Below are 14,426 nucleotides of genomic sequence, written 5' to 3'. Positions count from 1 at the left end.
GCCACAGGGACACTGTCTCTTTAAGGCTGGGACGCGCATGTGTTCTGAGGTAAACTTCAGTCAACACAAAACAAGAGGTGCGTTTTAGTCCCGCACGGTTTTTACAGCTTCAGACTTTAGACCGGTGTGAGCATCATGATGCACAACGCTCCAGGTGCTTAAAAACGGACAGGTCTGCGCATGCGCGAGAAGACAAGGGCAATAAAAGTGACTCAAATAAAGGCTGTCATACAAAGATATGACTGACAGTATATAGCTGTCAGTGCAGGAGCTTCTGTCCGAGGGTCAGTGAAGTAAGCAGAGACTTGAGGAAGACCCAACAGGGAGTCATGTCGAAACCAGGCAGCACCAAGGGCCGAGACCACACCGGGACCAGGCGGTTCATCAGTGGGGTGGTGGAAGGTGAGCAGGCTGCCAGGGGGCCTGAAGTGAACATCAATGAGTCAGGCAATAAGTGCATTATGCAAATGTCTTGCTCACTTCTTTAATTTGCAGCACATTGGGTGCATAACGTGACCTTTGCTTGATGCAGGTTTTTATGGGCGACCATGGACTATGGACCAGAGAACAGAGCTGTTTAAAAGGTATGTCAGAGAAGAAGTGCAGGAACACAACTGAAAGGGTGAGGTTGCAAACTATTTACAAAAAGTCACATGACAAGAGAGCCTGTCTTTAAAAATGCCATTTTACTGTGTTGTCCATTCTAATGTCATTAGAGGCTGAGGCCAAGCAGGGATGATGAGCTGTCAGGCATCACCATCACAGCCTGTGTGCATTTAATGTAGAAGGTGCTTCCTACCATCACTGATGAACATACCATAATCTATAATGTATAACAACTACAGCAATTTATGTTCAAACAATGAATAATATAATTAAAGTAAAAATAGGCTACAATGCAAAATGTAATAGCCATATGTATCTCACTCCTGTATACAGGGGAGAGGTTAACAACATTGGACAAACAGTATTTAGCACACATAAATGTGCAGCTGATATAATATGTGAAGTGATTGTTGATGCTGGTGTTGTGTTTCACAGAGAGCAGAAGTGGGGTTTGAACACGTACCTTTACGCTCCTAAAGATGACTACAAACACAGGATGTACTGGAGGGATCTGTACTCTGCAGAGGAGGCAGGTGAGTTTCAGCCCTTCACATGTCTTTTGTTATTGATTGAATTAAATCAGAGCTATCATCTGTCTCTTGGAACTGGAGGTTGGCCTGAGACTACCAAATAACCAAAAAACAGCACAGGACTGTCAAACAACAGCCTCTTAGTAGGATTATGATCTAAATGAATCGATGTGGGCCACCACTATTTCTGACAGCTACTACCTGGGTATCAACATTTTCAATCATAATGTAATTTGGATTAGGTTTCTGCTGCTTCGTGCATTCAGAGGCCATGTAGGATATTGAAAAGAGGGTCTGAATGAAATGTAATCTGAGCACACCTGTATAGAGACAGGTGCAGCGTCTTTGAGTACTCTGAAAAGAGCTCCATAAATAAAATGTATTATTATTATTACCCTGAGCCTTCCTCGTAGCACTTATTGCATTCGTATTAGTTGTTGCACTTATTGTATTCGTATCAGTTCGCTGCACTTATTGAATTCGTATTCGTTTACTGCACTTATCCTATTCGTAGTAGTTTGTAGCACTTATTATATTCGTATTAGTCTGTTGCAATTATTGTTTTCGTAGTAATTTGCCTCTGCACTATACTTTTGCTCTGGTTTATGCTTTAAGATGCTTGTTTAAGAAAGGAGATGCACTTATGACTTCTGGTGACTAGTAGTTCTCTTGAATACCTATGTTGAATACACTTCCTGTAAGTCGCTTTGGATAAAAGCGTCTGCTAAATGACTGTAATGTAATGTATTATTATTATTATTATTATTATTATTATTATTATTATTATTATTATTATATCATATACCATTCAGTCTGATTATATCATATTTTTAAAACATTTTTTATTTATTTATTATACCTTAACTGTGTGACTACATATTTATTATACTTGTTTTGATCCTGTTTTTCTACTTCTGTCTCTTGTTTGTTTGTTCGCACTATCCACTGTGCTGCTGTAGTCCTGCAAATGTCCCCGCTGTGGGACTAATAAAATATTCTTTTATTTTATCTTATTTTATCAAAAATCTCAATCTCAACACAAATTAAATAGTTGCGTTTTGGTGCAACAGCTTCTTAACAAAGATCACCATTTTTAAATATTTATAATAATATAATAGACTTAATAAATTAAGATTATTTGTCCTTTGGATCCCTAAATTTGAAAATATTCTACATACTTTATCGTGTCATATTGACTCAGGCCTACGTAAAACGTGCTAATGGTTGCTAATCTCCCTGGAAGATTAAAACCAGCTCTGAAACTAAAAATATCCCTCCCTGAATCTGTATTCAGATAATGCCATACATGTCGGTAGCATGATCCTCAATAACAAACTAAACCAAAAAAAAAACAGATCCGGGTCCTTCTCCTTCTCATTTTGTATCGGTGTCATACCAAAGTCCCATTCTGAGTCATCATTATCTCCCTAGACACATTGTTTTATTGCTCAGTTTGGAGCCTCTCCTTTTGCATTTTATCAATAATTTGTGTACTAAAGTTTGAACCATCATGTCTCCGATGACTCCAAGTTTATGTCAAAACAGACAGCGGACTTTGGGCCATCAAAGATTGTTAGATTTTTCTCATCTCTCTTTCTTTTCCCAGAACAACTCATCGCCCTGATATCAGCAGCCAAACAGCACGACGTTGAGTTCATCTACGCGATCTCTCCCGGCCTGGACATTACTTTCTCCAACCCCAAAGAGGTTGCCGCCCTGAAGAGGAAACTGGATCAGGTTAGGACTTGTTGTGCAGAGATGAAGGGTGGAGCGAGATTTAATCTCAGCTGTTTGTAGCTTTATGGCCTCCTGAAGGATTGGTTTGGACACCATATTACTTTATATGAAACATGCAGCAGTAAAATAGAAGCATTTAATGTACTGCAAGTAGGTCAAAGGGCAAATGACGGCACTGACACTGCCGCAAAAATAATTTCATTATCCAAAAAGGAAATTTACAATGTCGGGAGTGAGAAAATAAAATCTTAAGATCTCCAAAGCCCAAGTTGTCCTCTCTGTCCATTCAGGTGAGGCAGTTTGGCTGCAGGTCCTTCTCTCTGCTGTTTGATGACATTGAGACTGAGATGTGTCCAGCTGATAAGCAGGCCTTCAGCTCCTTCGCACATGCCCAGGTGGCCACCACGAACGAAGTGTACCAGCACCTGGGTGACCCTGAGACCTTCCTCTTCTGTCCTACAGGTCAGGCTGTGGGGTTGCCTTAATCTGAAAAAAACATACTACAGTTTGTTTCTGTAAAATGTTTAAATGTGATTTAGTCCTGTTGAACACAGCCTGGAGAGTTTAAAGCAGTTACGCCCTGTGTGATACCTTTTATTTTAGATATTAAGCTCCTCTTCATCATTCTTTTCCATCATTCACACTTGTTCTGTCTCTGTTATTCAAGATTATTGTGCTGCGTTCTGCACTCCCAACGTGTCCCAGTCCTCTTACCTGCACACGGTGGGAGAGAATCTGCTGCCTGGGATAGACATACTGTGGACCGGTGAGGCTGCACTGAACCAGAATCTCACTGAACCTGCACAGAAGGAGCCAAAGGTACAGTTTAATAACACAGGTTCTCTCTCTCTCTCTCTCTCTCCTTTTTGTGTTGTTTAGGTCCCAAAGTGGTATCTCACAAAATCTCTGTCGAGTCCATAGAAGAGGTGTCCTCCGTCCTGAAGAGGGCACCGGTCATCTGGGACAATATCCACGCAAACGACTACGACCCCCAAAGGATTTTCCTCGGACCCTTTAAGGTCAGTTTACGATTTGAGATGTCTGTAAAAGTCGGATCTGGATCTGCATCCAGAAATGATTAACGTGATCTCTTCCTGTTAGGATCGTCCCACTGAGCTGATTCCCAAACTGGGAGGAGTGCTCACCAATCCCAACTGTGAGTTCTACCCAAACTTTGTGGCCATCCACACCTTGGCTACGTGGTGCAAAGCAACCGCTGGTGGAGCACAGAGGGATGTGGACATGGGTGAGTGTCTAGTTTTTCTTAAATTAAATAACATTCTCTGTGATGCCTTTTATTGCATCCATCAGCGTTGGCGCAAACACAGAATATTCCTAAACAATACAGCAATGTGTATTTATAGTTAATGTGGGGAAGGAGCTGCAATGGTTTGTCCTACTGCCATTTTTTTCCAAAACCCATGTTGCTAAGAGCCTCCTATAATCCTATATGCATCAACAAATCAGGATTAAGTTGCTGAAAATAAAAACATACCATCTAGCTTATGCAGGTCTGGAGTCTGAAAGTATTTCTTTTACGCTGCCAAACCTGAACAGAGACCAGTGACTGCTTTAAATCTTTAGAAATTGATTAAAATTTGCATTCAAAAATGCATTCAATCTTCTTGTGACATAAAACAGTTTGTCCAGAGGGGATCAAACACAGAAATCTGAGAATAGTGACACAATCCGATGGATAATAATTACAAAAACCTGAAATATATGATATATGTTAAGTGTGGACTGTCTCTGACCTCCACCACCAGGCGATGAGGAGCAGGACCCCGGCTACAGCCCCCAGAAAGCCCTGACCCTGGCCCTCACTGACTGGCTGCAGGAGTTTCTGAGCACCGACCAGCCTGGAGGTACAGAGTCCTGAATACTTTAAGCTACAAACTGTTTAATGGTATCCCAAAAACAAAGTGCGTCCACGCCCTCCTCACCCTTCAAGGCCCTTGTCGTCCTCCAGGTCGTCTGAAGAAGGAGTCGTCAGAGGAGGAGCCCATGCAGACGGATGGGGGAGAGGGCTCCTATGTTCCTGGACCCGGGGAGAACCCGGTCTACACAGCAGAGCCTCTGACCCTGGACGACCTGAAGCTGCTCTCCGACCTCTTCCACCTGCCGTACGAACACGGCCCGACAGCCAGGACCATGCTGCAGGAGCTGGACTGGCTCAAGAACCACAGCTGGGCCGTCGCTGCAGAGACAGACAAGGTAGTGTTTTGTTTTTTTGTTTTTTTCAAAAGCAGATGTTGTGAATAATTTTCTTCATCTTTAAACACTGTTTTGTTTTGTTTTGTTTTTAGACTGCGGAGTGGCGCTCCAGAGCTCAGCAGTTTGACGGCATGTGTGAGGCGGTGGTGCAGATGTTCAACCGTCTGTCAAACGCCCCGAACCGCAGCATTCTGTACGACCTCTACAACTACATCTGTGACATCAAGAGCGGGGTCGGCCTGGCTCGGGCCTACGTCAAATCACTCGGTGAGAAAAACTGAATCTTTTTTTAATGCTGATCAAACCACACAGGCTGGCATGTAAGGGATACAGTATGTTGGAAGAGGAGGAGCTTAATCATTATCTAATGAGGAGAAGTGTGAAAGTTTGATTACAAAGTGGTGAAAAGTCTATGCGAAGGGTCTCTGCTGGATTTGATGCATTATTTTGTTCATTTTTAACCACATTTAAAGCTAATTTTAATCCATAACAGTAATCATGTTATGTTATGTTGTATTCAGGAGGGCAGAGTGGACCCTCAGCCCAGCCGATGAACGATGACCCTGAACCCTGGGGCTTCAGAGGAGGCCTCTCTGGAGAGTTCCAGGTAACTTAAACAGTACAGTGTGACTTATTTGATCATTGAACCACTTAGTTTAGAGTGTGTCTTTAAAATGACAGGTATCTCTTCTTTTAGGTCTTGTTTTCTCATCAAAATCTTTCCAGCGTAGGTCCACATGATTACCCTCTTTTTTTCTACTCGCAGAGAATGCTGCCTTGCCACGGAAACAGGGACCTGTTCAGACATCCTCCCATGACGGCGGTTTACAGCACACGACCGTACTGCACTGAGGACAAGGTTAGGATGCCGGCTCGTCCTACACTGTGATACAATTTTGTTTCAAATTCATCATTGATGTTACACAGTTTTTGTTTCCTGTACTAGCTGGAGGTGCAGAGGATCTCCAGGGAGATGCAGAGCGCAGGAATGCAGCCTCCGCTTATCTGTGACGGGTAAGAAGGAGTCCAGTCTCTCTCCAGAGTATTCATGCTTTTATTCTAAAGTCTTAACATTCCCCTCTGGTCCACTGCAGCCTGTCAGCAGGTGAGATCCCCCCTTCCCCTCAGTGTGCTCTGGTCCTGGAGGATGAGATCGGGCTGTGTGGTTACGCGCTGGCACTCACCGACGCCAAACCGGCCGCAGCCAAGATTCAGGTGATCAAATGCAACATCCAGTCGTTTTTATTCAGAATACAAGATGAAGATCAAATGCATTATTTGTATTTTTATTTGATCTCATACCTCTAGAGGGCAGTAAGTGAATCAGTGCTCAAGGACTTCCCCTCCCTGGTTACCATACAAGTGCTGCCCCGGGTCACTGATCCCTCTCCAGCCAAGCGCATGATTGGTCGGCTGTTGTCCTCCATCAGGAGCAGTGGTAGGTCAAGGCCTTTGATAATTCTGAGAAGTGCCTCATGGAACTGGCCTGCTAACATTTCACCAACACAGGTTTAACATGCTGCATGTTCTCCACAAGGAGGAGCTGTTCAGTCTTTGTCACAACATCTTTACAATTGCCAAAGGTATTCACAAGGAGGGGAATTAGCAGCATCAGTTTATCCCTGCAGCTCTCGCAATTTTAATACTAGTGTCAGCTGAGAGTTGAAGCTTTTTTTATATACATAATATATACAAATATAATTCAGGTAGTTAGACCCTCCTTCTCCTCTTCAATGTAAGCATTCAGCAGAAAATATATTAAAATACAGGACTAAATCTGGAGGCATCACTGATTCTGCGTGAATCTGTTCCAGTATTGTGCATTTCCATTTTAAAACACAGTATCAATCCTTCTCTAGGACTTCAGTGAATAAACACTTATCTTTTCCATAACTTTTCAGGTTCCAGAGGAGTTTTCTGTGAGTTGAGGCAGAACGATCAGAGGATGCTCGACTTTTACACTAAACTGGGCTCCTTCAAACCCATCCAAACAGCCGGTCTACCTCAAGACATTATTGCCATGGGAACAAGCTTGTGAACAAGATGAATCACAAGGATCTTCCTCAGGTTTGATTGTTTTGAGATAAAACTGTGAGTAATTGCTTACTGTGTAGCATGCCAATCGTCGCCATTTTCGATCAGTTAATATCATTATTTGTGTAATTTAGAAGTCATAACCATTCGCCAATGTCCTCCTGCTACGTTACATTAGTCCATGAAATTATTAATTAAATTTGTGCGACAAAGTACTATAATGATAAAGTGTAAAGCACTCCTACTTTGTACATCATTTGAAATGGAACATGATTCTTTTTTGATAAATTTGTTGTTATAACCCAGCACAATACAAATGTTAACATATTGTTGCATCTGTCAGACACATTAAAAACAAAATGTATAATAACAAAACATTCAAACAAGAGAAGATTCTTTTAATTATTTGTATTTTGAGAGGATACAAATTTAACATATAAATGGTTTCTGTTTAAATAAAATAGCTGGTGTTTCACTTATTCTCTGGCTTGAGAAGATATGGATATTCAGTTTATTAACATATGTGAAAAATATATATGAGGTGGTCCTGTTCATTAAAACTTAAAGCATGTAGTTTATGAATCAGAAGTTGAAATGCATCAAGTCGCTAGACCCACTATGACATCAGTATAAATCTAATAACAGAGACTTCAGTGTGTTTGAGCAGGTAGGATAAAACAAAGCAATGTATGAGTTTAATATTTCAAGTTATTTAAGGTAATTCTTTCTATTCCTTAAAATATCTAATCCTGTTTATTCCCCTGAGTGTCCGACCAGCAGAGTTTGGCTGCATGAGAGTAGATCCACATTACCTGGTGTTGTATAAACTGACGTCTACTCATTTATAGTAATCTAGCCCGACTCCTCTGGAATATAAGTAGTGTTTAATTATAAAAGCATTAAAAGATCTTATATGACCATTTTCTGTGCGGCCGGTGTGTGTAGCTAGTCACAGAAACCGGTCGCACAAGAACTGAATTGTTCAATTATTGGTGACGCTCTCCTGCCCTTTTACCTTCTATTGTTCCTTTCAATTATCATACAATATTATTATAATATATAATTAAGAAATATATATTTTTTGGGTCATACCTCATTATTGCACAGTAGAACTGAGAGAGGGGAATGTAATACTAAAGACTGAAAACAACAGTGTTGTAAGTACACAGACCACTTCTTAATCTTCTTGGAGGACCCGTCAGCGCTGTCAAATAAACTCCAGTCCTTCAAACTTCACATTCCCTATCTTTGTCTCCGGCATCAGCACCCGACCGTCCAGTGTGAATGCAATGATGTAGGTGGCAATCCGGCCGGCGTCCTCCTCTGATTTCAGGGCCAGAACAATCTGATCGTCCGTGTCCGGGACAAATTTGAACGAGGAGAACCCGTGGGTCGGGTTGAGCGGGCCGACGTGCCGAACTGTTATGTGGCTGAAGTCTGCCGAGCAGGACAGCAGGAGGTTGGTGGCGCGCCGCTCGTCTGCGGTCTCTTCGTAGTGCTCGTGACTGGCACGGCGAGGGAGGAAGAACCAGCGCTGGAGACGCTCACTCCACGCCGCTGATTCATGGATAAGGTAGCCTATGGAACAAGGAAAGTTGTAGAAGGGAGAGTTAACAAAAATAATTAAGAGTGGGAGGAGTTATCTGTGTTTTTTTCCACTTTTCAAAGTGCTGTTTTGTCGGCTGCTATCAGTTTTATTTGGGTGACAAACTAAAGTCTCTTGTTTGTCCTAACTCAAAATCAACATCAGAATAAGTGAGTCCAAACAATATTCTCATCTGGGTTGGCAAACCATGCACTCACAGCAAAAGCTTTAAAATCAGCATATTATTTTGCCCTGCGTTTTCCCTCTCAGGCTATATTAAAGCTGCCCTACCCGCTTATTAGTGGAGGTTGGTGCAGCTGTATGCGGCCGTAAAGGTCGACCTGCATACATTCTTCAGTACTAATAAAATACTGTCATCTACAGTATACTTTATCCCAGGAAGATGCTAGAATTTAACCTCAATAGGACATCAACCCAAAATCCAAGTGGGGGGGCTTTATTAAAAAGTGCATATACAACATTATCTTCCAATGAAACTAAATAAGATATAAGATTTAAAATGTGGTTTTATTTATTTATTTTTGGATTAAAGAACCCTCGACATCTGAAACACAAACTATGCCCTTGGTTCCAATTATAAGTTGTGATACCACTGTGGACTGGACTATAGAGAACAAGCCCCCCAAAAAATAAGCCAGAACCTGGTGGTTGTATCCCCGTTGCGCTCCGCAGGGCGTTGTAGTACGGCACCCAGTTCTCGTGCTGCACATCACCGTGGTAGCCGACGACTTTCACCCACTCTGGGTGGTTGTTGACCACTTTTCCAGAGGTCGTGGTCCACTCTTTGCCCAGGCCGCCAACATACAGGTGCTCATCTTTCACTGCCAGCCACTCTGCCTTGAACCCTGCACACAAAACAAGGACTGATTTGTGAGAAGGTACGTGAACCTCTTAAAATGACCGCCCGCCTTTACCAAACTTGTTTCTGTGTTGTCAACTGTTTTCTGCTGATGTTCTCAATATAGTGCACGACACACATTGAAACAATCCCAGACAAGGCTGCATATGGTTGTATTTAGACTTCCTTTTTTGGGGGTTTTGCTCTGGACTTTTTGAGTGCAAAACAGTTGTGCTGCTAAAGGATCAGAATGTTCAATAAAAGTTTGTTTGAGAACTTTTCCTCAAAGGACCCACAATACTCAATGGATAGAGTAAGACGTATTTTGGAGACTGACCTTTGGAGACCGAGCCGTCGCCGTCGGGTAGTATAACCCAGGGGACAGCCCGGCTACCTTCGATCCTGTACACCACGCCTGTGCGGTCGTCCACACTGTACAGGTGACCGTTGAACGCCACCAGCTCGGACAGCTCCATACCTGTAGCACAGCAAGTCAAACAAACATCGAGGTCATCAGCATACTGATGTGAGAACACAAACACATTGTGTGTAGATCAGTGTGCGTGTCCGTACTGCTTTTACCTCGTCCCTTCTCAGCCAGATGACTCTCCAGCGTGACCGTCTCGGCGTCCCACTCCACCTCCAGCCTGTCAGCACTGTCTGAAACAGTCAGGTGACCTCTTTTCATGTAGCTGAACCACGTCTGGTCCTTTGAGCTACGCGACGCCGTGTCCAGATCTGCGATCACACCAATACGGTAGCGGATGCCGTGCCTGGTCTTCTCCGGCGGACTCAACGGGTACGTGTCATTGTAAGGTTTGTCCCTTCTCTGGTGGTGGGAGAGGCCTCGTGCATTTTGTCTGTTAGCGTCTTTGAAGATGTCATCCTCACCCTCACTGTGCATTTGCAAACTGTGAACCCTGTTGCGGTAGTAGCCTCTGGTGGCATTGTCTCTGTCCCCCACTGTGCGGTGCAGGTACAACATGAGCACTAAAGCCAGCAGGGTCGCCACAGTGATCGCCCGCCATTTGGGGTGGAAGCGGGAGTCCGCGGCAGTGGCTTGTGTCATGGACGCCAAGGTCAGGGGGAGGCCTCGGACGGCAACACCAAAGGAGGTCATGGAAGTATCGTCGTCATCCTCCCTGTCAGGCTTGGACTTGGGGTGATGACCACTATAGGCTGGGATTGAGCATAGAGAGGCACATCAGAGCCATGATGGAGGAGGTGGTTCAACATATAAAAGGTAACAAACACTGAAAGAGGAAAGTGCAGTTGCAAACAATGTCAGAAAAAAAAATATCTTTACGAATTAAATTGTCTCAAATAAAGTTTGCTATAAACACAAATATCGCCATTTCTTTAGGTATTCAAATCACATCAAATGTCTAGTAAATGTTCATTACACAGCACTGTATTCAGTGACTTGGCATTTTTTTTCAAGCTGACAAGAATCAAATCTGTATACAGTTTAAATAAAAACACTGCAAACAATAGTTGGGGAAGATGAAAGCATGAACATGGGGGAGGAGAACAGCATGCTGGAAAAAATAGACTGTTGTTCCTCTTCTTCTTCGTTCACAACGGAGCTTTGTTGTCCCATTCGGGCAGAGCCTCTAATATGCATACTGAGTAGGTAGATGGCGTGTCCTACTTTCTCAGGAATACAAGCATATAAGTAACCTCGCTCTGTTCTGACGTTAGTGTCATTATTTCTTCCTTCTGATCGCCAGATATATACATACATGAAATTAAACTGTATTCACTAGTGGCCTGTGGAAAAAACTGCCAAATCCGTTTTAGTGTTTTTCATGTTTTCACTTCTGACCTCCAAATAACCTCATTAAAATGAATACGCTTATTACTTTCGTAAACACTAACCTACAGGGAGGCGCAATTTTTCACACATTCAATGAGTGCTACTGTTGTTTAGGCCCTCATCTACTAACTACATTGATCACAAGAAGAACATCCTTTGGGAAGCCCTGTTTCTCTGTGGATTCAGTGAAATGTCGAAAAGCCCATCGGCTAAAATGCACCGCCAAAAAGTTAAAAACAAGGTCATTTTTCTCTGTTCCTGGTAGAATTATTTGGAAAATAATTAGCAAATACAATATAGCAGATATAATTCTGCTGTGTAACGACATTTATACATCGCTCATGGCAGTTGTAGTCTGCTGTTGGTTTAATCATAAACAACTCATCTAAGGCTAGAAGCCAGGAAATCAAGCTTAACACCTGTGATTTCACCAAACGTCCTAATCTAAAACATCCTGACAATATGCGAGACCATAGGATCCACAAACTGAACTCGCATGGATGTTCTAAAAAGTGAAGTTAAGATCAACATGAGTCGGTTTTACTAAGCCATTATCTTCTTTAATTTGAGCTCTTTAATTGTTTTAAGTTTCACAAACAGGTATAGGGGGTATGGCATGCCAACAGAGATCCTGCCCCACTGAAATACGAGACGTGTACTTATTTTGTGACAACAAGAGTGCAAAGGTGACCCTTGACCTTTCCGTTGTCAGGTTCAATCGACAGGTTTGGTAAATGTAAATAAGCTTCAGCACAGTCATACTTTGAGCTCCGTCAACACTTCTGCACTGACTCATATAATGTGGTTTATCCCTGTTTAATTCATTGTATATTACAATTAACTGTACAATATTATCATTTCTGACAGGCCTCCTTCTTGCCTTTAAAACCTATATTGAAACATTACCACCCAAAGTAGAAAACAACACTGCTTAAGTTTACTAGATGTTTATCTTGGGAATGCATTACCACAGGCCTTCATTCCTGCAGTTGAATGGATTACAAATGATTGCTTGAGATTGAAATGTATGATTGAAGCATGATATATTATAAAGTTAGCTCAGCAACAAATGCAGCTTCAAAATGAATTGGATCTTGACCAGTGGAGGATAATGCACTGTAAATTACACATTTGCGGTGGTGCTGAAGCAATATCTAGGTGGCACTGAAGATGCAGAGCACTTATGTAATCAAACAGATTTAGCAACCCAAAATAAATGTCACAACAGCAACAACAAAATGCCTAAGAGAACTGTCTGCTTTACTGTCTGAAAAATAACAATACAGCTGGTAACCATTACTTTCCCCCTCTGCCTCAGCGGCTCCCTAAACAAGTTCATTCTTCTTGACTAACATGCTCGACAACATACACATTTCAAATTGCCAAACTCTTGGCCAACAAATAATGCCCTTATTGTCACTATTGTATGCATGGCCCCTCTACAGCACAGACCCAAACACTGCCTCCCTGTACGCTGTAAGAATTAAATTATTCACCCTTGTTTCGCCTCTTCTCCCCTGGACAAGTTGTAACCATCATGTTCTCCTTCGCACGCACCCTATAAACTGGTCCCTTCAGCCCTCTGGCCCTAATGAATAACTGATCTCTATCTCACCCAGTCTCCTCCTTTTCTCTGCTTTACACCATCTCAAGTTTCCTATCCGTTCTCTCAAGAGAGAGGGGCCGGCTTCACTAAAATGCCAATGATTAAGTCAATCAGGAAAAACAGGTTGAAGGCCAAACTTTTGAGGGTATACATGTCTGAGTTTGAATAAAAATGTGATTAGGAAAAGAACCCTGTCAGCAGGTACTGGTGAGTGCAAGGATTCCTGACAGCTTTGCAACTAGTTTTTATAACAAAAGACTCAACAGATTATAAGTGTGTTTGGATGTAAATACTAAATATATAAGCCTAAAGTGTCTCCATTATGTTTCATGCCCACTGTGTCACTTAAGGTCACAACATAGGCTTCCAGATGTGTGTATGAGTTTCACCATTTAAAGGCTTGATGTGTGAACGCTCTGACTTTTACTTATTTCACTATATTTCATAAACACGATTTAATGTGAAATGTTGTTTGCGTTGCCCCCATTTTTTATACTTTTTAATACATTTATTTTGACCAAAAGGTGAAAAACTGTAAACTCCACTGTGGCAGGGAGGGGGGTTGCTTGGTTGCCATAGAGATACCTCGGTTGTCATGACAATGCCAGGAGCTTAACGTTTTGATTGGTTTCAAACTACAGAAAACCAACCGTCGTGACAGAAACGTATCAACGGAAACAAAACCGTTATTTTTTTAACCGTTATCGGTTAAGAACCCCATGTTTGACATATGTGCCGGTTTTAGGTACAGAGACCGTTAACAGAGAGCCACGAAGGCAGAACAAACACGTTAAACCTTTAAAACACGATTAACGCGTTCAGGCCCGATGACGTACAAGCGTTCGACGCTGACGTCATTCGGGACGAACGACGTGTCGGTTGGGTCGCCGTTAGTTAACCGAACACTCGTTCATGCGAAGAGTTTGAAACGCAAGGGTTCCATTGGAAAGCTAGCTAGCCGTGAAGCTAACCTCGGCTAGCTAGCTTAAGTCGCCGGATTCGAGAGGCATGAACGCGGTTGAGACGCGTCACGTCGTCAGTCGGTGACCTTTTAGAAGCCGTTGAGCTTACCCGGTGCGGAGGGTCTTCTCATCCGACCCGGTGGCCATGTTGTACGGACTGCTCGGGTCGCAGTGTGCCGGCGGTTAGCTCCTCCTCCTCCTCCTGCAGACCGGAGTGTGGTGACCCTTCACCTCCTCACACTGGTAACCACCGACACTGAGGCAACGTCACCAAACTACAGCCTCAAACATGACCCTAAGGTTTGAGTTTAAATGTCTCAAACAAATAACTTATTGCACTCATATTAGTTTGTTGCACTTATTGCATTCATATTAGTTCGCTGCACTTATTGAATTTGTATTCGTTTACTGCACTTATCCTATTCGTAGTAGTTTGTAGCACTTATTATATTCGTATTAGTCTGTTGCAATTATTGT

General features: G+C 42.6%; 2 protein-coding genes across 2 annotated transcripts; one reads left to right on the top strand and one right to left on the bottom strand.

Moving 5' to 3' along the window:
• The first annotated feature begins 132 nt into the window (after nt 1-132).
• On the top strand, nt 133-7,390 carry ogal (O-GlcNAcase like). Its single transcript, XM_054604786.1, has 17 exons — nt 133-402; nt 533-584; nt 1,042-1,139; nt 2,743-2,873; nt 3,164-3,335; nt 3,541-3,639; nt 3,753-3,892; nt 3,975-4,119; nt 4,640-4,738; nt 4,843-5,087; nt 5,180-5,354; nt 5,609-5,694; nt 5,854-5,946; nt 6,034-6,101; nt 6,182-6,302; nt 6,396-6,525; nt 6,989-7,390. The coding sequence occupies exons 1-17, from the start codon at nt 330-332 to the stop codon at nt 7,123-7,125; spliced, it is 2,064 nt and encodes a 687-aa protein (XP_054460761.1). The 5' UTR covers nt 133-329; the 3' UTR covers nt 7,126-7,390.
• Nucleotides 7,391-7,525: 135 nt separating this feature from the next.
• On the bottom strand, nt 7,526-14,190 carry cant1b (calcium activated nucleotidase 1b). Its single transcript, XM_054604787.1, has 5 exons — nt 14,059-14,190; nt 10,148-10,744; nt 9,903-10,043; nt 9,369-9,572; nt 7,526-8,699 (listed from the first exon to the last, which is right to left on the bottom strand). The coding sequence occupies exons 1-5, from the start codon at nt 14,078-14,080 to the stop codon at nt 8,329-8,331; spliced, it is 1,335 nt and encodes a 444-aa protein (XP_054460762.1). The 5' UTR covers nt 14,081-14,190; the 3' UTR covers nt 7,526-8,328.
• Between the last annotated feature and the right edge of the window lie 236 nt (nt 14,191-14,426).

Source organism: Anoplopoma fimbria, chromosome 9 (genome assembly GCF_027596085.1).
Source record: "Anoplopoma fimbria isolate UVic2021 breed Golden Eagle Sablefish chromosome 9, Afim_UVic_2022, whole genome shotgun sequence".
Taxonomy (NCBI): Eukaryota; Metazoa; Chordata; class Actinopteri; order Perciformes; family Anoplopomatidae; genus Anoplopoma; species Anoplopoma fimbria.
This window is presented reverse-complemented; position numbering and strand designations above follow the sequence as displayed.